Genomic DNA, 26,670 nt, shown 5'->3' on the forward strand with positions numbered 1-26,670 from the left:
GTTAAGGAACCAAGTGGTGAAAGGAATAAAGTGGAGCAGTTTGCATCATAAATCTCTCTTGGAAAGCTTTCATTTCCCAGCCCTCGTTCCTGCATGCTTTAATAGGAAATTGTTCTGCACTTTTAAAGGCGTTGCATCATCGGCTGTTTCGTACCCTGATGGCTCAGACTGATACAGAACCTGGGCAAGTGTTTGCAGCATTAATTGGGTGATGCAGAAAGCAACCTGACCTGTGCTGCTGCTTCAGCTGCCTCTGGCCCTGCCACTGTGTGCAGCGTTTGGGAGGTGGTTGTGAATGCTGGCTGGACCCAGGGGCCTTTGGAAATAGGAAAAACCCCTGGAAAGGGTCTGGGCATGTGGGAATGCCTCAGGAAATGTAAAGCTGTCTGTGCTGGGGGGACCTGTCCCCACCTGTGCTGCCTTTTCTTGGCTTTGGGCTGTGGATCCAGTGCTGGCAGAAGAGGATGTGGAATGTTATTTCCAGGCTTGTTTTTCACCCTGCTCATCCTTTTCCCTTCCCCTGTCTCACCACCTTCTCTCCCATCTGTGCCTGGTGGTGTTTTTCTGGGACAGCTTCTGCATGGATGAGAGCCAGCAGTGCCTCGGGGTGAGGGCAGGTTCAGAGCATCAGCTGGGAACAGGAGGGAGGGAATTCTGAGATCTGTTCCTAGAAAGAAGTGAAATCCCTCCTGGAGCTGCTGGCCATGTCAGACCAGCTGGGCTTCCTGCTGGCATCTGTGTTGTGTGAAAGTTCCATCCTTTCTTCTGGCCCTTGTTACATAATGCAATCCCAGCAGAACTGCCAAATCAAGCCATAAACAGCATTTAAAAAAATCAAAAAAACCCCATCATTTTATGCCATGCCCCCATTCAGCAATGAGCAGGAGAAGGGGCTGGTTTGATATTAAATTGATATTAAATTTGATATTAAAAGTGTGTCTAATGAGGGACTGCTGTGATGGATTTGGAATTCCTGGAGGTAAATCCTGGAGCAAAGCCAGGTGGCTGGGAGCCCTTTAAGCATCATGGACACACCTGAAAGGACTGGCACTGTCCCTGTGGGACATTTCTATTGGACATTGATTATTCTTTCACTTTAACTCAGGGGAAGCCTGGGCCACAAAAATCTGGACTCAGGTCTGTAATTTGAATGAGGAGAGGCTGTCCTGGCCGTGGGAGTGGGGCAGGCAGGAGCAGCAAGTCATTTCCATCTCTATTGCAGGGCTTGTCCCATTCTGTGGGAGCTGTGGGAGACGAGCAGCAGTGCTGGGAAGATGCAGGGAGGGAGCTGCTGAAGCCTCTTATTTTTCTAAACCTATTATATTATTTCCACACTGTTTTTCTTTTTGTTCCCTGCCCTTTGTTTCTGTGTTGGGGGAGAATGAAAAATTAACTCCTGCTCACACTTGCAAGGATTAATTCCTGCGACTTTCGGGGTACATTGAATGGGTCAGTGAGCTTCAGCCACCTTTTGATGTTGTCTGGGAGATGCACTTAGGAAGAATTTCTGAGAAAAAGATTGCTTGAACCTCCCAGTCAGCTGAGACGGCTCCTGTGAAAATATGTGGGCACTTCCAAGAAGTTTTAATCGAAGAACACGAGTGAGTGGAATCTGCCTCTCGAATATATTGGGATTTAAAGTTGGAATGATTAATCTGAAAGTTCTAGAGCCAGAGATGAAGCCAGGGTGGCCTTTTGTCCAGCATAAGGCTGGCAGTAAATGACTCCTCAGTGTGGTCCTACCGCTGTGTGAGAGTCTGAGATCAAAAATTTACATGTTCAGGCTGGGTTGTTAAAGGTTTCTCTGGGATGCAGATAATTCTTAGATAAAAGTGAATATGGAGAAATGCTTGTTCAGAATTAGTGCTGATTAACATAATCCCCACCATCTAAAAGAGCTGTTCCTGCCTTGCTCTGCAGCCTGACTTCACCCAGCCCTGTGCACAGCGCAAAGAGCGAATCCACTGTAGCCCCCTCGGAGGAGAAGGAGAGGCTTGTGATCCTCCAGGCTGAAGAAACAGAGCCTAGAGCAGGTAAACCCTTGGGATTGTTCTGTGTGATGGACTGGAAAAGCTCCCCGGGGACTGCAGTGCTGCCTCCAGGGTGTCCTTGGGCACTGAGGGACGCTCTGCAAAGCCCCCAGGTGCTTCTCCCCCTCTGTCACTGTCCCCAGTGCTGAGCTTGGAGCTCTCCCGCTGCCGTTACAAATGGAGTGTGTGTAGCACAGCTTGGATTGCCTCAGGAATGGGGCAGGAATCCTGGGGGCAGCTGAGCTGTCAGCCCTCGGCCCTGCTGGGCTGCCAGCAGCACACCCAGCCCCTCTCTCCTGCAGAAGAGGCCCAGGCTCACTCCCAGCCCGAGTGGCAGCCGGGGAGCTCTGGGTCCTACCTGGAGAACTCATGGGAGGAGCAGCTCCTGGAGCAGCAGGACCACCTGGAAAAGGAAATGGAAGAGGCAAAAAAGATGATTTCGGGTTTGCAGGTGAGAGATTTCTCTTCTCAGAGAGCGCTCCCTTCCAGGGTCACCCAGCCCTGCATCAGTCAGTCCATGAGCTTGGCTGAACCTTCACATTTGGCACATTCTCCCCACAGTTCTTCATTTCTGGGGTCTTTCCCTCGCTTCCCCTCCCTGCCCCTCAGCCCGGTGTGTGTCTGGGGAACAGAGCCCCTTGATCCATATGGTGAAGGCACTGAACTCTCTCAGAGCATCCCTTTCTGTTTGTGCTGGGAACCACAGTGGCTTTGAATTGTAAATATTTATGTGGCAGTAAACAAAGCAGAGATTGTGCGAGGAGCACAGGCAGCTGGGCGGGCACTTTCCCAGGGGACAATGGGCAGGACACAAAAGAGTCACCAAAAAAAAAAAAAAAAGAAAAAAAATTCCTTGGTTGACTGGTAAAATCCCTGCATTTTGTGCCCACTGGGAGCAGGGACAGGAGGGACTGGCACTGCTGCCCCCTCATCCCCTGGGAGTGGGGAGAGGCAGCTGATGTGGCCAGGCAGGAAATTGGATTTGGTTCATCGATTTTCCTCCTCTTACTCAATAATTGAGAAGCCTCAGATTGTGACAGTTTGGTTGAAATATTGGGGATCTGATGCACACACACCCTATAAGGTGCCAAAGCTGAGACTTCACTCCCTGGAAATCTGAGTTGTCCTTGTTTGGTTCTTTCTGTGGGGAAGAGCATGGGCTGACAGATCCCTGGGAGAGCTTTGTCAGGGGATAAATCTTCTTGTTCATTCCTGAAAAAAAAAAAAAAAACCAAAAACCCCCTCATTTTTGAGGGGAATAAATCAGCAGAAATGGGAAATGAAGCTGGTTAGGGACTGTTGATAGGAGTGACTGCTGGCCAGAGCTGCAGCTCACCTCTTTCCCTTTGAAATCTCTGAAAATGAGATTTTTTTTCCCCCCTCTTTATCTCCCCAGGCTTTGTTGCTCAATGGGTCTTTACCTGAGGATGAGCAGGAAGGGTCCTTTGAACTCTCTGAGCGTGGAGCCTGCCCTGAGGAGCAGCTGGTGAGCACAGCCCTGGACCCACCTTTCCCTGCTGCAGCTGCCTTTTGGCCTGCCCTGCCCCTGCTGCACAATAACCACGCTGACATTTTGCATTCAGATCATCATCCGCAGCCGCCTGGACCAGAGCGTGGAAGAAAATCAAGATCTGAAGGTTAGAGGGTGACAGATGGAGGGGGGAGAGAGGTTTTGCAGATTGTTCCACTTGATTTTTTAGGGGAAAACGGGGTGGGGATGAAGCAGGGTGGGCAACATGATGGGTAAAGCTGGGAATATTCTGTGAGGGCTCCAACTCTGGAGGCTTGGGACCAGTTCTGATGCTGGCAGAAGTGTTTGATGTTGGCCTGAAGGAGAGATTTGGGGGACTGGGCAATCGTTATTTTCTTTATTATTTTATTATTATTTTATTTATTATTTGTTATTTATTAATATTAATATTTATTATTATTATATTTATTATTTATTACTATTTATTATTTATTATTTATTAATATTTATTATTATCTTTATTATTTTATTATTATTTTAGTTTAATAACAGAGCTCAGCTCTTTGTCATGTTTGTAACTCACTAACATTTCTCAGGCTCTTGGATCTGTGGGAAGAGGAGGGATGTGCTTCCTCCTGCAGAGAAAACACCAGCTCTGCTTGGTTCTGAAGGGGTTAACAACACAAGGTGCTGTTTAACCAAATTGTGTTGCATTTGCAGAAGGAGCTGCTGAAATACAAACAAGAAGCTCGGAACCTCCAGGGAATAAAGGTGAGGAAAGGGGCATTTCATCAAAAATGAATAGTAGTGCTTTAGGTGAGTAGGGCCAGCAGGCACCACACACCTCTGAGGAACCTCAGATTGTGGAAGGAGGAGTATTGGGGGATCCTGTGGTTCATTTCTGAATTTTTAGGCAGATGTAAGGAGCTGGGTTTCCAGTTTTCTGCTCTGTCTGTAAGACTGTGGTCGAATATTCCCCTTTTTCTCTATTTCCCCCTGTTTCTCCTAAACAAAAAGAGGCATAAATTGGCTGGCTGGCTCTTTTATTCCCTTCTCTCTTGGAGTACACATCCAGCAGCATTGGCCCAGTGAACTCATTCCTGCCAGCACAGGAAAAAGAGCCTGGGGTGTCCCTGTCCTGGCCAGAAGCAGCTCAGTTTGTGCCTCTGGAGTGCTAACACTGCTGATCTCCTCCTGACAGAGGCATTTTTAGAGCTGCCTGTCAGAAGGGAGCAAACAGCAGTAGCTGTGCAAGGCGCAGCTCTGGGTGAGTGAAAGGTGCAGAATTAGGGCTGACTTTGGCCTCTGCAGAGAGGATTTCACTGCACAACTGGGTCACGCTCAGGCCTTAAGGCTCCCTGTGTCCTGGGCTGATCTTGGCCTCTCTGTGCCCTCGAGATGAGTGGCTGGGGCAGGAGCTGCAGGGCTCAATGCCCTCCAGAGCTGTTCCTGTCCATCACAGCCAATATTCATCACTTCTGGAGAGGGAAATTCAGGCTGAAGCACAGAAATCCCTCTGTGCTGGTGGCCAAAATGTTGGCAGGGAAATCACTTTTAGCTAAGGGAGAGGCAGGAGGGCTGAGAGCCCCTTCAGCGGCTCAGGCCTGGGTGGCCACGGGGTGTTGTGGCCCCTGAGCCCCAGGGAGGGGTCCCTGTCCCCCCTGCCCTCCTGCAGAGGTCACCTCTCCCCAGGACGCCCTGCAGCAGAGGCTGCTCCAGCAGGATGCTGCAGTCCTGCAGCTCAAGCAGGAGCTGCTGAGAGCCAACATGGACAAGGAGGAGCTGCACAACCAGAACGTGAGTCACTGCTGCTGCTGAGGTTGTTTTGGGGGGTTGGTGGCCCCAGGGGTGGCTGCAGCAGAGATTTCGGGGTCGTGGGATAGTGAGCACGCAGCCAGAGGTCTCTGCACAGCACAGGCTGCTCACAGCCTGCTGGCCAGCTCTGAGGCTGGACATTCCTGACCTCCACTCCCACTTCCTGTCCTCCAGGACCTTCAGCTGGGACAGGGAGGGGCTTTCCCTGATGTTTTCAGTGCTGTTGCATTTGTCCCTCCTCGTTCCCTGGCTTAGCAGGTGGCACCTGCCCCGTGCAGGTCTCTGTCCGAAGGTGCCACCCTAAACAGCAGCTGCCTGGACCTCTGTAGGTTTCTGGTCACCCTTTAGCACAAGGGGCAGAGGTTTTCACTCTCTGGGAATATCTGCCTCACACCTGGCTGTTACTCCTGCAGGCTGACCTCCAGAGGAAGGTTGAAGAGAGAAACCGGCTCCTGGCAGAGTACAAAGTAATGGAACCTCTTCCATGGGGGTTTGGGTGGATCTCCAGTTCTGGCAATGGGATTGTTCTTTCCCTGGCACTTGGACAGCCCTGGGAGGGAGCCGTGGGAGCCAGGGGTGTTTGCAGTGAGGTGGGGGGATCAGAAGTTCTTTGCATTCCCCCCACAGCTTCCTGCAGATCTTTAATTGTCGTGGGTTTTGGTGGTGGCTGCTGAGTGTCCAGCACTTGTGCAGAGGAGGGTGGGTGACCTGTCTGAGCTCTGATCCCTGGGGAGTCTGTGTGCTCTGGGACAGCTGTGTGACCTCAGCAGCAGGTCTTTGGCCAAGGGGACTTTGGGCAATAAAAACCTGATTGATCTCGTCCAAAAAAAGCTCTGACACTCAGCTCTAACAACTGACAAAGCACACCCTGCGTGAGCCACCTGATCCTGGCACACGACAGGGCTTTCCCTGCCATGGGAAGATGACAGAGCCTCCCTTCTGCCCTGCTGATTCCCTGCACCCTGTGTTGCAGAAGGAGCTGTGCCAGAAGGAGCGGCACCTGCAGCAGCAGCAGACCAAGCTGGATGAGATGCTCAGGCAGCTTTCTGAGGCCAGCTACCAGCAGGTAGGGAGAGCTGGGCTGGGCTGGGAGCTGCTCTGGCTGGCCCATGGGGTGCTGACCCCTCTGCTGCCCCTCCACAGGTGGATTTGGAGCGGGAGCTGGAGCACAAGGAGGCCCTGCTGGCTCACTGCATGAAGAGAGAAGCTGAGGAGGTATGGGAGCCTTGCTCCACACCTGGGCTGGTGTTTGCCCAGCACCCTGCAGGGACCTGTCTCCAGAAACCCTCCCCTTCATCCCAGAGAGGTCTGGCTCCCCTTTCTCACTGACCAAGGCAGGGAAAGGCCCCAGCACTGAGCACTCTGGCTCAGCCTCTTGGCTCAGAATGCTCAGGGATTTCTCAGAGCATCCAGAGGCTTTCTCAGCTTCCAGCTTCACCTCTGACCCTGGCAGTGGTTAGACCACAGCTCAATTTACTTCCCCCTTTTCCTGCTGACCCTGGTTTTGAGTCTTTCCACCTTTACGTGAGGAATCAGGTCTGTGCTGTGAGCAGGAACTCCCTGCAGGCTTTAGGGAGTGTCTTTACCTGGGAGAAGATGGGAGCTTTATCCCTGATGTGGAAAGCTCTCATTCCCTCTCACTTTGATGTGCATAAATGTGGATTTCTGGGGAGGTCCTGACCCTCCCACATCTTCCCCTGCCCAGGTGATGGCTTTCAGCAGTCACAGTGCCCAGAGCAATGGCTTTCTGCAGCCAGCAGGAAAAGGAGCAGCTCCCCCAGCCCACCGAGGGGTAAGTGCCCCTGAGGGCTGCATTCCCAGCCACACACCCTGGAACTCTTCTTTCATTGCGAGAGGTTTCCCCTTGCTGGGGAGGCAGCCCCGGGCTGGGGTCAGCTGTGCTGTTTTGGGCAGACCAGTGACCTGCAGCTGGTGCGGGACGCGCTGCGCAGCCTCAGGAACAGCTTCAGCGGGCACGACCCGCAGCACCACACCATCGACAGCCTGGAGCAGGGCATCTCCAGCCTCATGGAGCGCCTGCACCGCATGGAGACGCACAAGAGGCAGGACAGGAGGGTAAAGGCTCCCCAGGGCGCTCAGCTCCTGCCCCTCACACCCTCACACCCCAGCCTGGCTCTGCCTGCGAGGTGACACTCTGTTCTTCTGGTTTTGTGCCCCAGGTGAGGGGGAAATCACCAGCAAGCAGAGCAACCAACGAGTGCAGAGACTCCTGGCCTCCCAAATCCAGTAAGTGCCCGGCAGATCCTGCCCTTCCACTGCCAAATCCACTGCTCAGTTCCCAGGTGTAGAATCCCCTTGGGAATCTCCCCCTCCGGGATCCTCCCTGGGGCAGAGCTCCCTGCAAAGGGAAGGGACACATGTTTATGGCTGGTTTTCTGTGAAAAGAAAAAATCATCCACCATCACAGCGCTGCTCTGGGCCTCTTGGGCAGTGCTGCAGCACAAATAAGCACGGCAATCACTGGGAAAAGGGATGTCATCCCAGCTTTCTGCTGCTGTGCACCATCTAGTGGGGACAGAGGAGTGTTTCCTGCTCAGTGTTTACTGCCTTTCATATCCACAGAATGAAACACCACATTTCCTTTTTAAACACCACATTTCTGTGTGTGCAGAGTATTCTCTGCATAAAAGGAGCCTTAAAACTGTGGAGTTCAGTTCCTCTGTTTCAGCTCTTGGGGGGAAGCAGGAAACAAGGCAGGACCTGGGGAGAGAAACACAAATGGACAAATTAAAATCCATGCACCACCATCCATCCTGGCCAGCAGGAACGGGAAGCTGGGGAGGGATAATGATGATAAGGGATGATAATCAGGGAGTTGCTGCCTTGCAGAGCTGCCTCACTCTCAGAGCACGCCTGTGATGAGCACCAGTGCCTGCACCAAAGTGTTGTACTTCACCGACCGCTCCCTCACCCCCTTCATGGTCAGCATACCAAAGAGGTGAGCCTGGCCTTCCTAAGCCTCCTGTGCCCCTAAAACCAGCACTCTGATTTCCTGGGCATGCTCCCAGCCAGCACAGGTTTGCTGTGCTTTAACTGGATTTCATGCTGTTGGCTGGGGAAGATTATCTGCAGTAGTCCCTGAGCTTTGTTTTTGTGTTTTGTATTTGCATTTATTTCCCTTGCAGGTTAGGGGAAGTGACTCTGAGGGATTTCAAGGCAGCCATCGATAGGGAAGGAACCCATCGGTACCACTTCAAAGCCCTGGACCCAGAGTTTGGCACAGTGAAGGAGGAGGTAAAAGTGGGACTGGCCTTGGGATCAGTGTCAGCACACAGCCCTGGGGACCATGGTCACCTCACTTTTAAGCTAATGAAATAGTGGATGTTCCCCCAAACAAAACTGTCTGCTTTCCCAGCCGTGGGTTAAGCTCCTGTTGTGCTAAAATATTTTCATCCTCAGCAAAAGCAACTCCATGGATGTGGTTGTGACTGCCTGGGAGTTGCAGAGCCCCTTGGGCAAAGCCAGCCTGTGACACAGCCCAGGGACACAGCACAAATCTGGGCTGCAGGTTTTATAAACCCCATTGCAGTGGAAGAGCCTGTATTAAACGTACAATTTCTTCCTTTCCGCTGAAGGTTTTTCAGAGAGAGCTCTGTGTGTGTGGCATCGTTCCCTTTGTGTGCTGCAGTGCAGCCCTGTTTGTGCTCAGGCTGGTGGGGGTGTGGATTGGATTCATCTCAGGTTATTGGGACAGTTCTTGCTTCACAGATTGATTAGGGCAAGGGCAAAGGGTCACCCTCTCTGGGGACAGGCAGCAGCAGCAGCTGGAGGTCGTGGTCTGGCTCAGAAAAGCCGTGATTCCTGTCTTTAGTTTACCTTTAATGTCAAAAAAAACGGCTGACAATAATCCTGATATTCATTGGTTAATGAGGCCTGGTCTGTTATTTACCTAAATTGTGAAAATGTGACTCATACCTCAGCCATCACTGCCATGTGTTCCCTGGATTATTTTGGGAAATCTGAGCTAGGATTTGACTTCATGCCCCTGATGCCACTCACACTGCAGAACCCTGTCTCCAGACCCCAGACATGACTGAAATACTTTATTTTTTTAATTTTTTTTTTGGTAGGTGTTCCATGACGATGACATCATTCCTGGCTGGGAGGGGAAAATCGTGGCCTGGGTGGAAGAAGACCATGGGGAGAATTAATGGATCTTTCAAGCCCTGTTTCTATGGAAACCTGTGACTGTCTGCAGAGCTCAGAGAGTGACCAAGGAGCCCAGGTGCTGGGAGGAGGCCAATTCAAGCTGCCAAAAAAGAGCCTCTGCGCCAGCCACGGGTGGTGCAGGCTGTGTGCATGGACAGCTGGCACCTGAGTGCCCGTGCCCGAGGGCAGCTGCTGTCCTGAGGCTGCAGGGACGGCTCTGTGGAACAGAAACACCCGGCTCAGCCCTGCCAGCAAAACCCTGGAGGCCTTAAGGATGCTTTGCCCCCTTCTCCTCCATCCCTGCAGCGTGTGCTGCGGGCTCAGCTGGGCATCTCCTGTGCTGGTGTCACAGAAAACTGCACTGATGGTGAAAATGTGAAGCCTTGCCTTCATGGAGAAGAGGTTGCTGGATTGTGGGAGCTGAAGCTGGACCAGCTGTTGTCCTGCAGGAGCAGAGTGACTCTGTGGACACTGCAGGCTGACCAGACCTGTTCTGGGTGAGGGAAGAGTCCTCTGGAGGGTTGATGCATGGTCTGAAACAAAGCTGAACAAACCAACCTTTCTCCCAAACTCAGGCTCCCTCCTTCCAGCCCTGCCTTCCCCACTTCCCAAAGCTGTTCCCATTTCCGAGGCTCTTGGGGTTTGCTCTGCAGCTGTGGGGACTCTGGGATCTTGGTGCTTGTTTGTTTGCTGAAGGATTTCACGGGTGGGGGAGCTGCCATCAGCTGCTCCCTGAGGTCTTTGCACCCCCTGTCCTTGCTGAGCCTCTGTCCCTGTGCTCCTGCCCTCTCTGCTGTCACCCCCTGTGCACAAGCATCCCCTGCTGCTGTCCCCACCGCCAGGGCCACCAAGCACTTACCCACACCAGTTCCTTGCTATGCTGAGTCCTGAAGGATCAGGAAAGAACTGCTGGGGAAAGAAGAAGCCCTACAGTCCCCCAAGGGTGGGTTTTTCCCTTTGGTTTGTGTTTTTTTTCTCTACGTTGCCCGTGGGCTTGGGAGGTCAAATGGGCTCTGCTCCTTCCCAGCTCCTGTGGGACTGTCTGTGTGTGCTGTGCATGAGGCTGGAAAAGGGGGCAACCTGGTTTTACTGTTTTATATTAACATGTCCTTTTGTAAACCTGTTCTTGAAATTATTTTGTACCGATTCACATTTGTCTGAGGACTGTGGATATTTTTATACTAGTGCAAGTGCTCTCTGTATATTTCTGCACGCATTATACTGTGTTTTACTCCTTTCCTGGTGGATGCTGAGATGTTTTGTATCGTCTTCTGTTGACACAACACTGGCCTTGTAATTTTATCTTACTATGGAAATCCAATTGGTTGATACTGGGTTTTATATCAAGGGTCCTACGTGATTTTGTGCCACATTGGCACAAGACAAGCTGCCTCCTGTTCTGGACAATTTGTGTGACTTTCTGCTTACAGACAGCGGGAGGAAAGTTCATCAATGAACAGGTTAATTAATGGGGGAAATACATCCCTTTGGAAAAGAAATGATGATTTTCTTTCTCCCCTGGACACAGTTTCTCTGTTGCATGGTCTCTAGTGAAGAGGGCATGGGCTTGTGATACTGAGATCAATTGTATTTGAATTGCAAACTTCTCACAAGTGTTTCATTCTTTGGGTTTTACTCATTGATTTTATTCCAGCAATAGCCACACACCCGGGCTGGAATTTCATGGAGCAAATTTCGAAGCTTTTCAAGGTCTATTGTTGGCCAGCCTCATGTCCTTCTCTGCTACCGGAGGAGCAGTTTGCTTTGGGAGGTTTCTCCCCCATAAAAGCAAAAGGTGTCAATTTAAAATGAATTTTTACTGACTCCAGAGATGTTGCTACAAGATCAAGTTATCAAGTATAGGAACAGGAAAGTAACTCTGAGGATATTGGCAGAAATAAACCAATTGTAAGCAGTGAAACAGACAAGCCTGGGATATGGCAGCGAGAGCACACCTCACAACAAACCCGCCCTCCGTGGAAAAAACTTGCTTAGCTTGAGGTGGAACTTGGTATGTTTTAATTTAGGACTGAACGGAGCCTGGCCTGTCCCCTGACACCCCTGGGTGTATTTAATGTGTTCTGCCCCATCCACAGCCGCTTCCCTCCCGTTCCCGGGGAGCAGAGCCCATCCGCGGCCGTCCCCTCTTCCAGGGAGCTGTGCAGCGGCAGAACGAGCCCCATATCCCCATTTTCTGCCGGCTGAGCCCTGTGAAGAGCCACACAGTGCCCTATATCCCGTTTTCCCTAGGCTGAGCCCTGTGCAGAGCCACACAGTGCCCTATATCCCGTTTTCGGCAGGCTGAGCCCCGTACGCTCGCCGCTCCGGGCAGGGCGGTGCCGAGGCGGTGCTGAGGCGATTCTGAGGCGGTGCCGAGGCCGTGCCGAGGCGGTTCCTGAGGCGGGCCGGTTCCCGCCCGCCGCCGCTTTACGGCCGCCCCAGTGTCGCGCCGCGCCGCCCGCACGGAGGTCACCGAGCGCCGCCGGCCCCGGTGCGCCCGGCCCAGCCCAGCCCGGCTGCAGCCCAGCCCCAGCCCCAGCATGTGGCGGGTGTTGGCGCGACGCGTGTCCCGGGGCGCGGCCGGGCCGCCCGGCCTGGTGCGGCCCCGCCGAGCGCTCGGGGCCGGGGTCGGGGCCGGGGCTGGCCCGGCCCGGCGCGGCCCGGTCTGGGGCGGCCCCGCGCCTCGCCCACTGCTGCCGCCGCCCGCCTGGCCCCGGCTCGTCCCGCGCCGCTGCTGCAGCCTCCCGGCGCACCAGAAGGTGAGAGTCACACCCGGAGCCTGCCCCGCTGTCCCTCGTGTCCCCCTCGCTTTCCCCCTCGCTTTCCCCTTCGCTTTCCCCGTCCCTGCCCTTTCCCTGTCCCTGGCCCTTCGCCTTCCCCGTCCCTGCCCCTTCGCTCTCCCCCTCCCTCCTCCTTGGCTTTCCCCTTCCTTTTCCCCTTCGGCTTCCCCCTCTCTTTCCCCCTCGCTCTTCCCCTCCCTGCCCCTTCCCTTTCCCCCTCCCTGCCCCTTCGCTTTCCCCTCTCCGTTTTCCGTCCCTCCCCGCGTGGCTCACTTTGCCCCGGGGATTGAGTTATGGGATCATCAAGGCTGGAAAAGTCCTTTAGGATCAGCGAGCCAGCGCTGCGCTGGAGCCTCCCACCCGCACGGCTCTTAGACGCCCCCGGGGGTGGGAACTCTGCCACTTCTGTGGGTAATCCTGTTCCAACGCCTGGCCGCCCAAACTGGGAGAAAATCGATGGTTTTCGGGTCTTTGGCACCACTTAGCCTCAAGCCCCTGGGTGGCTGTTGGGTGCTCCCTCCATCACCTCTGTCCTTTATCCCAGCTCCCTGTTGGCCCTTGGCAGACCCAGGCTGAGAGCGGGCTCTCTGTAACCCTTTCGTGGGAGAATCAGAGTGCCAAGGGTTGGAATAGACCTTAAAGCCATGTGCAGGGACACTTTCCACTGTCCCAGGTTGCTCCAAGCCCCACCCAGGCTGACCTTGAACACTTCCAGGGATGGGGCAAGCACAGCCTCTGCCCTCAGCACCCACTGTGGCTTTGCCAGGGTCCTTCACCAGCAGCTTGGGGCAGTGCTGGGGATTTGCAGCAGATCTGTGCCCCACATCCAGGCTGAGCTGAGGATTTGTCTCTGTCCCATGCGTGCTGCCTGCTGCTGCATCTGCCTGGCTGTGACACTGCCCTGTCCCTCACAGGTGGCACTGCCAGCGCTGTCCCCCACGATGCAGATGGGCACCATCGCACGCTGGGAGAAGAAGGAGGGGGACAAGATCAACGAAGGGGATCTCATAGCAGAGGTATCCTGGGGGCCAGGCTGGGCTGAAAGGGATCCCATAGCAGAAATATCCTGGGGTTGAGGCTGGGCTGAGGGGGGTCTCATAGCAGAAATATCCTGGGGGCCAGGCTGGGCTGAAGGGGATCTCATAGGGGATCTCATAACAGAAATATCCTGGGGTTGAGGCTGGGCTGAGGGGGATCTCATAGCAGAAATATCCTGGGGGCCAGGCTGGGCTGAAAGGGATCCCATAGCAGAAATATCCTGGGGTTGAGGCTGGGCTGAAAGGGATCTCATAGCAGAAATATCCTGGGGGCCAGGCTGGGCTGAGGGGGATCTCATAGCAGAAATACCCTGGGGAGGAGGCTGGGCTGAGGGGGATCTCATAGCAGAAATATCCTGGGGTTGAGGCTGGGCTGAGGGGGATCTCATAGCAGAAATACCCTGGGGAGGAGGCTGGGCTGAGGGGGATCTCATAGGGGATCTCATAGCAGAAATATCCTGGGGTTGAGGCTGGGCTGTTCCTCTTGAGCTGCATGTCTGGCCTAGGGGCTGTCCCTGGCTGAAGGCAGATTTTGGATCCCAGGTGCCAAGGAATACTGGTGGGAAGGAGTGGCTGTCAGCCTCTCAGAGCTGGTTTGAGGGCAAACTTCCCTAGAGCTGCTGCCTCAGGGTGATTTTTCCAGAACTGTGACCCCGCAACAGACTGGGAGGCTCTGGGCTCACCATTTGCTGTTTTCTCTCAAAGGTGGAGACAGACAAAGCCACAGTTGGCTTTGAGAGCATAGAGGAATGTTACCTGGCCAAGATCCTGGTGCCTGAAGGAACAAGAGATGTTCCTATTGGGGCCATAATATGTATCACAGTAGAAAAGTATGTATTTTCCTAACCCTTGATGTGAATTTCCCCTCTTGGGGCTTCTGGGGTGCCTTGAGTGAAAGACTGAGACCACCACCTGATGGGCTTTGGGGCTCTGTGTGTTCTTCTAGGCCTGAATTTATTGATGCCTTCAAAAACTACACCCTGGATTCTGCAGCAGCTGCTGCCCCCCCAGCCTCAGTGCCTCCCCCTCCAGCTGCAGCCCCCTCCCCACCACCTCAGCCTTCTCCTCAGGCCCCTGGCAGCTCTTACCCTCCTCACATGCAGGTAAGAGAGCACTGCTCCTGCCTTAAGGCTTCTTGCACTCTTTTTCTGCCCCAGCATTGCTGCCTGTGGGGCATTTTGTCATAAAAACTGTCTGGAGAATTTATTAACTGTGCTGCTTCAGTTGTGGTGTGCTTAGAGCAGGTGTTGGGGGACACCCCAGAAAGCTTTTTCAATAAATTCATTTCAGCATCCCAGCTGCTGGTGGAGGAGAGACTTGTGCCTCCATGGCTGTTGCTGTGAAAAATGTGTTAAATCTGCATTTTTTTGACAGTTGTGGTGTAAAAAGCCCTTGTGCTTAGTGTAAGTAGGCTCTGCTCATATCTCAGAGCAGAACTCCAGCCTGTGGTGCTCTGGTGACCACACCAGATGGGTCTGTGGCTGACTAATAATGAATTGTGTTTGTGGGTACAACCTTTTTGCTTTGCTTGGGTTTTGAAGTGTATCCACTGATGCATTTGAGCATTTTGTACAGGGGCTTGCTTTGAAAAGGAAAATTTGCAATATTGAACCCCATCCCACAGATAAAGCATGGGGGAACTGATTTGTGTGAGATGTTACTCAAAGTCAGGAATAAAATAATCAATGAATGGCTTCTAAATGTGTGTTTAGGTTACTGAAGTTTCTTTCTTCCCTCTGCTTGCCCCCTCTGCCCAGTTTTGCTCCCCATGTGTGTGTCACAGTGACAGAGGGACTTGCTGCAGCCTTCCTTAGCCTTGCAGGGTGGTGATTCTTTTGATTTATCCATTTCCTGCCCTCTGCTCTTGCTGGCTCTCCTGCTCAGGCCTCGCTAACAGGAGCCAAAGCAGCACAGAGGGACAGCTCTGTTGGGCTGCCATGGAGCCAGCCTAGGAGTGCATTAAAGCTGCTTCTTTAGGTTGGCATCGCTTCTCAGGAGTCCAGGCTGTGTTGCTGAGCCCTGGGGATGAGCAGGGTCTGACTGTGCTGTGCTCTGTGCCTTCCCAGATCACCCTCCCTGCTCTGTCACCCACCATGACAATGGGCACAGTGCAGAGGTGGGAGAAGAAGGTTGGGGAGAAGCTGAATGAGGGAGACTTGCTGGCTGAGATTGAGACAGACAAAGCCACGATCGGTGAGTCCCCAGCCAGGGTGGGTGAGGTGCCCTTGGAAGGGTCCTGAGCAGCCTCTGCCTGCTCAGGGGGTGGTGCTGTGGGACAGTATAAACACTTCTCTTTCCTCATCAATCCTTCTTAGCAGGTGCATGGAGAGGTTCCCTGCTGGAAAGGGTTCTCCTGCTTCACTGCCAGGCTCCAGCAGCAGCACTTGGAGCAGCCCTTCAGCTCCTCAGTGTTGTTTCTCTCCCCTGCAGGCTTTGAAGTGCAGGAAGAAGGCTACCTGGCAAAGATCTTGGTGCCTGAAGGAACAAGAGATGTGCCCCTAGGAACTCCTCTGTGCATCATTGTGGAGAAGGAGGCTGATATTCCAGCCTTTGCTGACTACCAGGCTGCTGCAGTCACTGACATGAAGGCACCAGCTCCTCCTCCCCCTCCTCCTCCTCCACAGGTAAGGAGAGCTCATGGGCACCACTGAAAAGCCTGAGCTGAGCTGTTGTTGACAGTGTGAAGCTCAGGCTTCAACTGGAGTGTTCTGATTTTTGAGTGCAAGGCTGATCCATGTGCTGAGAAGTGATCACTAATTTGTCCTCCAAGACCTACAGCAGGTTTCATTCATTCTGATCATTTTCCCAGCTTGTTGTTTGTGCCAGTTCTGATTCCTCATCCTTGAAAATGGGGAGCTCAAGTTCTGTATTTTATTTGGTTTTTAATTCAGCTGACCTCCTTCCCAGTGAGTTTCTGATTTAACTTTCAGGAGCCTTTGTGCACGCGAGTCATTATCTCTTGATTGATAATTAGATGGGCCAGTTCTCTTACTGTGGGTTCCACTGATGGCTTTGATTCTTTGTTAAGGTGACAGCAACTCCTGCAGCTGCTCCTCCTCCTCCCCAGCCTGCCCCTGCTCCAGCAGCCCCCTCAGCAGGGCCGCCCCGCAAAGGAGGAAGGGTCGTGGTCAGTCCCCTGGCAAAGAAGTTGGCAGCAGAGAAAGGAATCGACCTTACCCAAGTGAAAGGTACCTTCCCTTTCCACTGCTTTGCTCCCACTGGCAGTTTTCTGTCCCTGTAGAGCCACGTTTTCCTGTTCTTCCTGACTGTGCAGCTGTGAGCCAGGAGTTGTGTTCAGTGATTCTCTCTGTTGAATAAAACTGAATAAAACTCGGCTTTAGAAGCAAAGCCATGTTGGAAATAACCAAAATCCTCTCTCGTTTTCCTTTGTCCTTTTCAGGCACTGGACCAGATGGCAGAATCACCAAAAAAGATGTGGAGTCATTTGTGCCATCAAAGGCTGCTCCAGTGAGTAGGCTGGAAATCTGTGGGAGTGGATTTTACAGGCATGGAAAGCTCTGTGGAAGGGCAGTTCCTGCATGGAACAGGCATTGCTGGGTTCTGTGGGTGGTGGTGACTGTAAGGTTGGGAAATTTAACCTGCCAGAAACACTGGTGAAGCCTTCTCCCTTGTTTGTCCCTTTGATATTCCACTGAAAACTAAAATAGTGTGCTCCCAACCCTTCCTCTGGCTGCTAAATCTTCATGGGCTGAGGTCACCCAGTCCCAGCTGGTCCAGATTGCTGGGGAGAGGGGCTCAGAAGGAAAGCCAGGCCTAGCAAAGCCCAGCCTGTCACTGCTGCCCCAGAAGTGCTCTGATGCTGTGGTTTGTGTTGTCCCTGAGCTGATGGAGGTGTTTTCTGTGTGCTGCAGTTTGGGAGAGCCCCCCCAGCACAGCTCTGCTCTCTGTACAGCAACCAGAGCAGGACTGGCTGGGCTGGGAGCTGCACAGCAGCACATCTCAGTGCTGAGCTGTTAAATCGCTCCATGCTGCATTTAGTAACCAAACAGAGGGGTTAGGAGGAGCTTGGTGGGCACTGAGAGGTGGAAATGGCTGCTGCTCTTCCCAAGGGGCAGCTTGGCCTTGGCACTGAGCTCCCTTTGGCTGTTTCTGGGCTGACACTGGTGTTCCCTGCAGGCTGCAGCTCCGGAGGCAGTTCCTGGGGTGGCAGCAGCACCCGAGGGGACCTTCACAGACATCCCCATCAGCAACATCCGCAGGGTAAGGGCTCAGTCTGTGCCGAGGCCCTTGTTCGGGCTGGGAGGGTTCCAGGCTGATCTGTGTTCATGCTCTGCACACCCCAGGTCATTGCTCAGAGGCTGATGCAGTCCAAACAAACAATACCTCACTACTACCTGTCCATTGATGTCAACATGGGGAAGGTCCTGGTGCTAAGGAAGGAGCTCAATCAGGTGAGGTTTGGCATCTTGGCTTCGGAAAAAAAAACCCAATCTTTTCACTGCCTTTTGTGGATCAGTTCTGGACTGTCTGTGACAGAATGAGATTTTCCTCATGTCTGCTCCTTCCTGACTTCCCTAAGGGGCTGTTCTCAGCTCTGCTTGGTGGTGATTCATTATTTCAGGTGGAAAATAAAAGGATAGGAAGATTTTTAATAAGAAGAAAGGTAAAATAACTCCAAGCCAAGTTTGAAGAAAACTGAACATTAGCAAAACTTATGTTCTTAAATTATAAAGGAAATACTTTCACCTTCTAAATTATCCCTGAATTTTAATGCTTGCAAGTGGTGTGATTGTTTTCTGTTTCCTGTGAACTGCAGTGACTGCCCTTGTTAGCTGGGGGGATGTGCAGGGGACAAACTGACACCTGGAATCTCTTCATTTGCAGGAGGTCTCAGAGAACATCAAGCTTTCTGTCAATGATTTCATAATTAAAGCTTCTGCATTGGCATGCTTGAAAGTGCCTGAGGCAAATTCTTCATGGATGGACACAGTTATTAGGCAGTAAGTTTATGGCACGGTCAGAGCCAGAAACTTCCTTTGTTCATGGCAAAACAGCTTCTGCTGGGATTTGAGGGAGGGGAAAAATATGATGTGAAGGTGAGAGGTTTTGTTAAAATGATAAAATCTTTGAGTCTAAGGCTGGTGGGCAAGGTGAAATAATTGTCACAAATTCATGTTAATTTTGGGTTGTCTGGACTGTTTCTATTTTTCCTGTTTGCTGCCTTGCTGGAGTGCTTTCAGCTGCTGTGTGTGTTGCAGGAATCACGTGGTGGATGTGAGTGTGGCTGTCAGCACCCCCGCAGGGCTCATCACCCCCATCGTGTTCAACGCCCACATCAAGGGCCTGGCTGCCATCAGCAAGGACGTGGCTTCCCTGGCAGCCAGAGCCCGCGAGGGCAAGCTCCAGCCCCACGAGTTCCAGGTCAGACACCCGAGGTGGTGTTAAACTCTGCTGCTCTTGACTTGGTTGAAAGGAGCAAAGGCTGCTTTGTGATGTTTGAGCCTTGTTCAGCAGTCACAGAATGTCCTGAGTGGGAAGGGCCCCACAGGGGTCATTGAATGCAGCCCCTGGCCCTGCACTGACACCTCAGATCCCACCCTGGGCATCCCTGGAGCACCATCCAACCCTCCTGGAGCTCTGGCAGCCTCAGGGCTGTGCCCATTCCCTGGGGAGCCTGGGCAGTGCCAGCACCCTCTGGGGGAGGAACCTTGCTCTGAGATCCATCCCGAATTCCCCTGGCACAGCTGCAGCTCTCCCTGGATCCTGTCCCTGCTCACCAAAAGCCTCCCCTCCTCAGGCAGTTGCAGACTGGAATGAGGTCCCCCCTCTCCTCATATTCCCACATGAAACAGTTCTTGTGAGTTTGCCCATGAATGTGTTTGTTTTCTTTTAGGGTGGTACTTTCACAATTTCCAATTTAGGAATGTATGGGATTAAGAATTTCTCTGCCATAATCAATCCACCTCAAGCCTGCATCCTGGCAGTGGGTTCCTCAAAAGAAATACTGGTGCCAGCTGATAATGAGAAAGGGTGAGTTTCCATCTGATCCTGGACTCAAACTCTGAAGCCATGCCTAGTTTCCTAACACCTACCTTAGACAGTAATTTTAAAGACACTAAAATGTATTGTTGACAGTGCTTTCAGTACTTGCTCAGTTTGCATTTAAGGAAATCCTCAAGGATGGACCCTGTATGAATATCCCCTTGCTTGGAGCTAAAATGGTGTGGGGCTGTCCTTGTGCTGCAAGGAAAGCTGAGCTCCCTGCCCTCAGGGGAGCACACAGAGGTGTTTTTAGTGCCTCTGGGAAGCTCCTTCCTTGGTTTTCCTCAGAGAAGGAATGAACATGATCTGCTCCCCAGTGCAAATGGGGGAAACATCTGTCACCAGGCACCAGCTGCTATTCCTGGCTCTCCAAGCAGCCTCTCTGCTCTGTAAGTGGCACTGCCTTGCAGAGGAGCGTGTTAACCCTTTTTTTGTTGTTTTTCTCCCAGCTTTGACGTGGCCAGCGTGATGTCTGTCACCCTGAGCTGTGATCACCGTGTTGTGGATGGAGCAGTTGGAGCACAGTGGCTTGCTGAGTTCAAGAACTTCCTTGAAAAGCCAGTAACCATGCTGCTATAATTTAACCATGCAAAGCAGAATTTTCATGGGTCACACTGTTGTGTTTTAAACAAGCTATTTAGACTTTAGTGTTCAGACTTTGAGAGAGTTCCTTTTTTTATTTAAAAAAATGTATTATATTATCTGGTAATGTTATTTACCAGTCTGTACAGAAAAAAAAAAAAAGTTTGCAAAAGTGCTTTTCAGAGCAATATTACAGCTACACTGTATTTTTATACAGTTAGTTAACTTGCAAACTCTTCCAAAACAGAGTTAAGCGTCCCAGATTTTAAATAAAACAAAATTATCCTGGCTTTGTGCCAGCTGCTTCTAAACTCGGGTGCCCAGGGGCTGCACACCAACATTTTCTTTCATGACCTCGGTGTTGTCAGAGCCTGGAGTTTCAAACATCTCTTGCCAGGAGCACAGGTGAGATGGCCACAGAAGGGACAAGAGGAGGGGACCTGCCCCGTGCTGTTCTGGGCTGGGGGTGGCACAGCAGGGCTGGGGACAGTCTCAAAGGCCAGCGCTGCTGTTCCAAACCTGTTTGGAATTTGGCTCTGGCCGGGACCTTCTCAGCTCCCTGAGCACTTTAGGGTGAAGGAGCTCTGCTGCTGTGGGTCCCAGCTCTGGGGCACCACACACAACGTGCTGTGCTGTCTCTCATGGTCCCACTGCCATCTGCTTCTGCTGTGGAACCTCTGCAGCTGCTGTTCCTGTGGCTGAGTTAACCCCGGGCTCTGGTGCCATGGAAGTCACTGTTTTGCAGAATGTTCAGTTGTGTGTTGGAAGGCAGTGCAGGCAAATCACACATGCTGATAACCCCAGCAGGGGATGGGAATCATGTGAGGACTGGGATGTTTGGGATTTTTCATTTCAGGCATTCTTACATAGGAAGCTCTGACTTAAGCCACAGGAACTGCAGACCTTCCCCGGATTGTCCATGTTGTCCAGCCCCAGTGAAGCTGCAGAATGTGCTCTCCATGTACATATTGTATGTAAGGTGCTTCTCTAGTCTGTTGGACTCGTGTCCAGTTACCCCAGGCATTGCACCCTGCGAGGGCTGCAGTGCTGAACATTCTGAAATTCCACTTTCCACATGGAAACGTTCATGTAAAAAAAAGGACAAACATGCAGTAATGACAGAGTGACCAGGAGAATTAAATAGGGGGGCAGAGTTGGAAAAAAAAAGGAAGAAGTTGTTCAGGCTGATCCTGTTATTCTGTATATTGCATTAAGTACTGTCTCCTGTAAAATTCTACATAATTCACTAAAGATACTGAAAGAAAATACTGTGGAAATTAAATATTTTTGTGGGAACTATTTAGTGTCTGGTTGCTGTGATGCCTTGCTTAAGCGCAAAAAGTGCATTAAGATTTTGGATTTTCTTGAATGACCCGAAATACCTTGATTCCAGACTGGCTCTAGTGAACCCATGTTCCATTAAATGTTGGGAATTGACAACTACTAAACCATGTCCCAGTGCTTTTCTCTTCAGTTGTGTGTGGCTTTCCTGCTGTGCCTCAGTGCTCTGCTGCCTCTCAGTCTCACAGTGCAACTCACCCTATTAACCTGAGATTTAATCACAGATCTTTGGCTTTTTGCTGTCTGCAGCTTCCTCTCTGCTCTGCTCACCCGTGGGGCTGTGTGGGACAGGTTGTTCCAGCATTAAATACTTGAAGAGAGCTGCTCTAACCGTGGCATCCTGTCCATTTATTTATTTAACAAAAACACATCACCACTGTTCCTGCTGTCCCTTCAGTAAAGCCTGTGGGTGTTGGTGGTTCTTTACTACAGCACATAACAAATTCTGTAACTAAATATTCAACTATTCTTTGAATATTTACAGTCTTTACTCATTTTTTGCTGCTATTCCTCCAGTCTTCCTTTTCTGCTTGCATCTCTAAAGGCATTTGAGATATTCACCCCTCATGAGTAAAAAGTGAATTAAAAACGCCCTTAACCCCACTCCTACCAAAGATTTTCACTCTGGGCTTTTGTTGTGTAATCTGCCAAAACTTCAAGAAGTTTCAGTCGTTTTCCCAAGCTGTGTTTGTGCAGAAGTATCTTACAACAGCTTTGCTAAATGCTGGCTAAGAATATCCACAATTACGGAAAACAATTAATTAAAAGGCAATTAAAAATAAATTATAAATAAGACTCAAAATTTATTAAAACTTAAAACTTATTTAAAATGTTATTTAAAACATTAATTTAAGCCATTAATTAAAATTGAATTTAAGCTATTCCTTAAAATTAAAATCAAACCATTACTTAAATTTTATTAGTTAAGTAATTGATTCAAATTACTATCGTTTCCAGCATTACCCAGCCACAGTGTTTCTGGCAATTTCTGCCTTAGTTTCGGGTATTTTTTCCCCGAAAAGAGAATTTCTTTCGAGCAGCCACCTGCTGTCCGGGGCCCATCGCTGCGGCAGCGGGGCCCAGGCGGTCCGAGCCAGGGCGGGGATGGATCCGGTGCCGGGCCGGGAGGTACTGGGGCGGTTCGGGTCCGTTCGGGTCCGTTCGGGGCGGTTCGGGTCCGTTCGGGCCGGTTCGGGTCCGTTCGGGGAGGTTCGGGTCCGTTCGGGTCCGTTCGGGCCGGTTCGGGTCCGTTCGGGCCGGTTCGGGTCCCTTCGGGCCGCCCGGAACCCACGGCCCTCACGGCCATGGCGGCGCCGTTGCCCCGGAGACGGCGCCGGAAGCGGCGCGCGCGCGGCCCCGCGCGTTTCCGCGTCCCCCGCCCGCCCCGGCCCGGCCCGGCCCCGCCGCCACAAACAGCTCCAGCACCGCCACCGGTACCGGCACCGAGCCCGGGCCGGCCCGCGGCAGCGCCCGCAGCATGTCCCGCGTGCCCGTGGGGAAGGTGCTGCTGCGCAACGTCATCCGCCACACCGGAGCGCACAACAAGGTAAGGCCCGGGCCGCCCTCGCCCGGCGGGGCCTGCGGGGCCGAGGGCCGAGCGGGGCGGCCCGGGCTGCGGGGGGGGACACCGTGAGGGACATCCCGGGCTGCGGGGACGCCGTGAGGGACATCCCGGGGTGCGGGGACACTGTGAGGGACGTCGCGGTGTGCGGGGACTGCCCCGGGCTGCGGGGACACCGTGAGGGTGCGGGGAGAGCTCCGGTGCGGACTCTGTGTACGGGGACATCTCTGTGTACGGGACACCCCGGCGGTGCCACCCGGTGATGCGGGAAGATCCCGGTGTGCGGGGCAGGCTTCGTGCCCCGCTGCTGATGCTGCATGGCAGAGCGGCAGCGTTGGGCAGAAATCAAAGGAATTTGGTAAATCCGCCACATACTCAGGGTCACTTTTGGTTTAACGCCGTTCCGGTTTTCCCCGAGTTTCGGTTTCACCCCAATATGTCTGTATTTACTTAAAAAGTAGCAAATCTCGAATCGGTTTTGTTGTATTTTATTTGTTGCCCAGTGTATGTGCTTTTAATTGCATGAAACAATTTGAACTTGGTTTGCACAGGCAGGATTTTAGTGCAGGATTAAGCAACTCCATTAAGTTTAGCAAACTGTTTCATGAATCATAATTCAGCAGGTCTAACCAGCACCAGGAAGTTCTGTTTGGGATACAGATATGTGTAAATAATCCTTTGTTTGGGGATGGTAGGAGAGGTGGCTGTGAGTTTCCTTACCAGGAGTGTTGAGGTGGGTGCTGCATAACTGAATTTCCCATGATGTTCAACTCATTTCCCTTTCTGTGACTTTCAGCTTCAGGAAGAGACAGAAATGTGGAAAATAAGGGAGTGGGAGAAGCAGACAGAAGAGACGTACTGGAAAAGGCAGAGCAGAATGCTGTCAGACACCTCCAGGTGAGATACACCACAGAAATACTGATTTTCTCCTTGAAGACTCCCTGCAAAGAGGTCAGGCCTGTGCTTGAGCCTGATCTCAGAGTGTTGATTGAGATGTGACGTGTTGGAGGTGCCAGGGGAATGAGGGGGGAGTGAGGGGGTGAATGGGGGGCTCTGGGTCGGGGCTCTGGGAGGTGCTCCCCACCTGAAGGAGCCGTTCCCTCTCTGCAGCAGCCGCATGCGCAGCGACGGCTTCGACGAGGAGGGGCACAGGGCAGACTGGAAACCCAGGAACCCGCAGCTCCTTGACCTGGTGGAAGATGATCTCCTCAGGGCCAGATCCTGGAATAAAAAGCTGTATGAATGTGAAGCCAACATGCCAGACAGGTCTGTGGGGGAATTCTGTGTTCTGTGGTTGTCATTAAAACATCTTTTTGGAGTCCTGTACCAAAACATGACACTGCTTCTGTTTGGTGTGTGCTGTGATGAAATAGAGCTTCAGCTCATTTTGAGAATGAATAACATGTACAAACTTCTGCTGTGTCACAGAATAACCAATTTGAGCTCATCAGTGGAGTTTCTAAGACACACTAAGCAGCAAAAGCCCAGCCCTAAACTTAATATTTATTACTCTGCCCAGAAAGCTTAGAAAATCTCAAGAAACACAAGTCCAGGGTTGGATTTAAAGAAATCAGAATTGTGCTTTGAGAATATAAGGTGTATTTAAATAGCACCAAGCAAATCAGTCCCATTTCCTTCCTGTCTAAACTCAGATTCATTCTGTGGCTCTGCCTTTTCAAAATTGCATTTTTATCATCAAACACATTGTCTGTTTTTAATGGATGGTTCTGCTTTCTTACAGGTGGGGGCACAGTGGATACAAAGAGTTGTACCCTGAAGAATTTGACACAGACAGGTAAGGCAGACACCCTTACTGATGGATCCAGCATCTGCCTTCTGACAAGTTCTGAGGGGAATTTTACAAACTGAGTTTTGAATTTTGAATACAAATCAACCTTGACTGCAAAGCCTTACTGTTAAAAAACTCAAATCCATTAACGTGGTGTGAGTCTTCAGAGAATCTTTTGTATTAATTAAGATATTCATGTTTAGCTGGAGTTACCAAAATCGATGAGTCTGGGAGGTAAATAAATTCTTGCAGTATCCTGGACAGTGGAAAAACAAGATTTTAAGACAGAATTAATTATTTTTAACCTACACCCAGCAGAATCATCAATATTTTTCAGGCTTACAGTTTGGATATAAATGAGTTTCATCACTCAGTGGCTTCCAGTTCACCTCCTCCTGTTCTTTTTCCAGTGATCAGCAGGAAGGAGATGAGCAAAATGCTGTCAATGGGAAGAAGAGATCCCACCTGGGGAAACAAACAGCCCGTGAGCCCCACAAAAGGAAAAAAACCAAGAAATCCCACAAGAAGAAGCAAAAAAAGCGCTCACACAAAAAGAGGAAGAAAAAGAAAAAGGAGCAGGAGAGAAGTTCCACAGATTCCTCCCGGGGGGAGAGCGAGGGCTCAGGAGAGGAGACTCCGAGCGCCCGGAAAGGAAAACACAAGCGCAAGAAAAAGCCCAGGAAAGTGCCTGCCAAGGAACCTACCTCTTCTTCTGGGCAGGAGAGTGACTTTTGCCATGCAAGCAGCTCCAGCACCAGCAGCTCTGAGGACACTGAATCCGAGGGCAAAAAGGAGAAGCGGCCCCCAAGGAAGAGGAAGAAGCGGCACAGCTCCGTGCCCGAGAGGCCGAGCGAGGTGCCCGAGAAGAGGAGCAAGAGGAAGAACTGGAAGGTGGCAGGGGGATGAGAAATCTGAGGACAGCTCTGATGAGGACTGAGGGGTCTGGGTGCAGCTCAGAGCAGGAGGGGAGGACAGAGGCAGTTCTTTGTCACTCAGCACTGCTCCAACACTGGTTTACACACGCGCTGCCAGCCCGCAGGGAGCAGGGCTCGCCAGGCAGCACTGCAGGACAGCACCTACCTGGCCCACAGGTGGGCTCATCCTGCCAGCTTGGCTGTGATCAGGTTGTTTTGTTTCTTAAATTATGTTTGAACAGATTGCTCATTGGCTCACCAAAACAATGGCCAGTAGGAGAGAGGACAGGCTGGTAAATCAAGCTGGTAACAGAGGAAATGTCACTGTAACCCCCACGGTAGTTTTGTCTTCCCATCTTCCACCAAAAGCAGAGCTGTGGGGGCATGCACAGGGTCAGCTGGACACGGAGGGGAGCTGAGGGAATATTCCCATTCCAGCTGAAGGGCAGTGACTTCCCTAATGGTGAAAAAATCCAGCAGTTTGCTTGGTTTAGACTCCTGTCCAGAGCCTGCTGTGGGCTGCCCACCCTGTCCACCTTCCTTCCTCCCCTCAGGGGATGCTGAAAGCATTTGTGCTGACAGAGAGGCCTTGGTGGGTGTTGTGTCCTGTCTCTGCTCTGCCCAGTGTGTTACTGGAGAAACTGGTACCAGGCCGTTCTCCCTGCAGCGAACAGCCAAGTCTTTTAATAAAACAAATAAATCCAGATGTGTTTGATGCTTTAGTCATTGTTCTGGAGCAAAGCCCGGGGACAGAGCACAGGCCTGGGAGTCTGGGTGGCGCCTGTGTTCTCTCTGTGCTGTTTGTTGCTGCCCGACCACACTTGCAGGAGATGAAATCAGGGCACTGGGGAATGTGTGGGGTGATTGTTGTCTCCTGGACAGGCACGAAACAGTGCCAGCGGCCCTAAATACTCACTCCAAGCCCTGCTTGCTGTTCCTTTTTTCCCTCCAAATGGAAAGAAGAACAGGATATTCATGGAGGTGTTTATGGTCTGTACCAAGGCGTTGCAGTAGTGAACACACAGATGAAGAGCACCTGGGTCTGTTGCGGGGTTTAAGACAGAATTATAGAATTACAGATGGTTCTGCCTGGAAGGGGATTTAAGATATTCCAGTTCCCTGAGCACCACACCTTCCACCAGGATGCTCCAACCTGTCCTTGGGTGCTTCCAGGGAT

The 26,670-nt window shown here is 51.8% G+C and overlaps 3 protein-coding genes across 5 annotated transcripts in view; all 3 read left to right on the top strand.

Annotated features, from left to right (window-relative positions):
- The window catches only part of LOC118700392 (dixin), a 30,952-nt gene extending 19,859 nt beyond the window's left edge, over positions 1-11,093 (top strand). For all 3 annotated transcript variants that reach the window (XM_036404847.2, XM_036404845.2, XM_036404848.2), the window contains 15 exons: positions 1,921-2,033; positions 2,333-2,481; positions 3,427-3,516; positions 3,614-3,667; positions 4,222-4,272; positions 5,194-5,298; positions 5,730-5,783; positions 6,290-6,382; positions 6,460-6,531; positions 7,022-7,108; positions 7,231-7,392; positions 7,497-7,563; positions 8,167-8,275; positions 8,463-8,571; positions 9,408-11,093. In XM_036404847.2, the coding sequence (XP_036260740.1) occupies positions 1,921-2,033; positions 2,333-2,481; positions 3,427-3,516; positions 3,614-3,667; positions 4,222-4,272; positions 5,194-5,298; positions 5,730-5,783; positions 6,290-6,382; positions 6,460-6,531; positions 7,022-7,108; positions 7,231-7,392; positions 7,497-7,563; positions 8,167-8,275; positions 8,463-8,571; positions 9,408-9,488 (1,396 nt within the window). In that variant the 3' untranslated portion in view covers positions 9,489-11,093. The remainder of the gene's footprint in view (positions 1-1,920; positions 2,034-2,332; positions 2,482-3,426; positions 3,517-3,613; positions 3,668-4,221; positions 4,273-5,193; positions 5,299-5,729; positions 5,784-6,289; positions 6,383-6,459; positions 6,532-7,021; positions 7,109-7,230; positions 7,393-7,496; positions 7,564-8,166; positions 8,276-8,462; positions 8,572-9,407) is intronic.
- Positions 11,094-11,958: 865 nt separating this feature from the next.
- DLAT (dihydrolipoamide S-acetyltransferase) lies at positions 11,959-21,336 on the top strand. Its single transcript, XM_036404855.2, has 14 exons — positions 11,959-12,245; positions 13,181-13,282; positions 14,009-14,133; positions 14,250-14,406; positions 15,370-15,496; positions 15,734-15,927; positions 16,332-16,491; positions 16,704-16,771; positions 17,441-17,524; positions 17,608-17,715; positions 18,149-18,264; positions 18,523-18,685; positions 19,158-19,294; positions 19,756-21,336. The coding sequence occupies exons 1-14, from the start codon at positions 12,027-12,029 to the stop codon at positions 19,883-19,885; spliced, it is 1,890 nt and encodes a 629-aa protein (XP_036260748.2). The 5' UTR covers positions 11,959-12,026; the 3' UTR covers positions 19,886-21,336.
- Positions 21,337-22,618: 1,282 nt separating this feature from the next.
- NKAPD1 (NKAP domain containing 1) lies at positions 22,619-26,197 on the top strand. The gene is made up of 5 exons (XM_036404856.2): positions 22,619-22,775; positions 23,587-23,687; positions 23,901-24,056; positions 24,532-24,585; positions 24,990-26,197. The coding sequence occupies exons 1-5, from the start codon at positions 22,707-22,709 to the stop codon at positions 25,483-25,485; spliced, it is 876 nt and encodes a 291-aa protein (XP_036260749.1). The 5' UTR covers positions 22,619-22,706; the 3' UTR covers positions 25,486-26,197.
- Positions 26,198-26,670: the final 473 nt, after the last annotated feature.

The sequence above is a fragment of the Molothrus ater genome, chromosome 22, assembly GCF_012460135.2.
Source record: "Molothrus ater isolate BHLD 08-10-18 breed brown headed cowbird chromosome 22, BPBGC_Mater_1.1, whole genome shotgun sequence".
NCBI classification, from domain to species: Eukaryota; Metazoa; Chordata; class Aves; order Passeriformes; family Icteridae; genus Molothrus; species Molothrus ater.

What these genes read in the sequence shown, in the direction of transcription:
- DLAT (XM_036404855.2), top strand. Translation starts at nt 12,027, where the DNA reads ATGTGGCGGGTGTTGGCGCGACGCGTGTCCCGGGGCGCGGCCGGGCCG. An exon ending in ATATGTATCACAGTAGAAAA is followed by an intron (nt 14,134 to 14,249) that starts GTATGTATTTTC and finishes GTGTTCTTCTAG; the next exon opens with GCCTGAATTTATTGATGCCT. An exon ending in TAAGGAAGGAGCTCAATCAG is followed by an intron (nt 17,716 to 18,148) that starts GTGAGGTTTGGC and finishes CTTCATTTGCAG; the next exon opens with GAGGTCTCAGAGAACATCAA.
- NKAPD1 (XM_036404856.2), top strand. Translation starts at nt 22,707, where the DNA reads ATGTCCCGCGTGCCCGTGGGGAAGGTGCTGCTGCGCAACGTCATCCGC. An exon ending in ATGCTGTCAGACACCTCCAG is followed by an intron (nt 23,688 to 23,900) that starts GTGAGATACACC and finishes CCCTCTCTGCAG; the next exon opens with CAGCCGCATGCGCAGCGACG. An exon ending in GAAGAATTTGACACAGACAG is followed by an intron (nt 24,586 to 24,989) that starts GTAAGGCAGACA and finishes TTCTTTTTCCAG; the next exon opens with TGATCAGCAGGAAGGAGATG.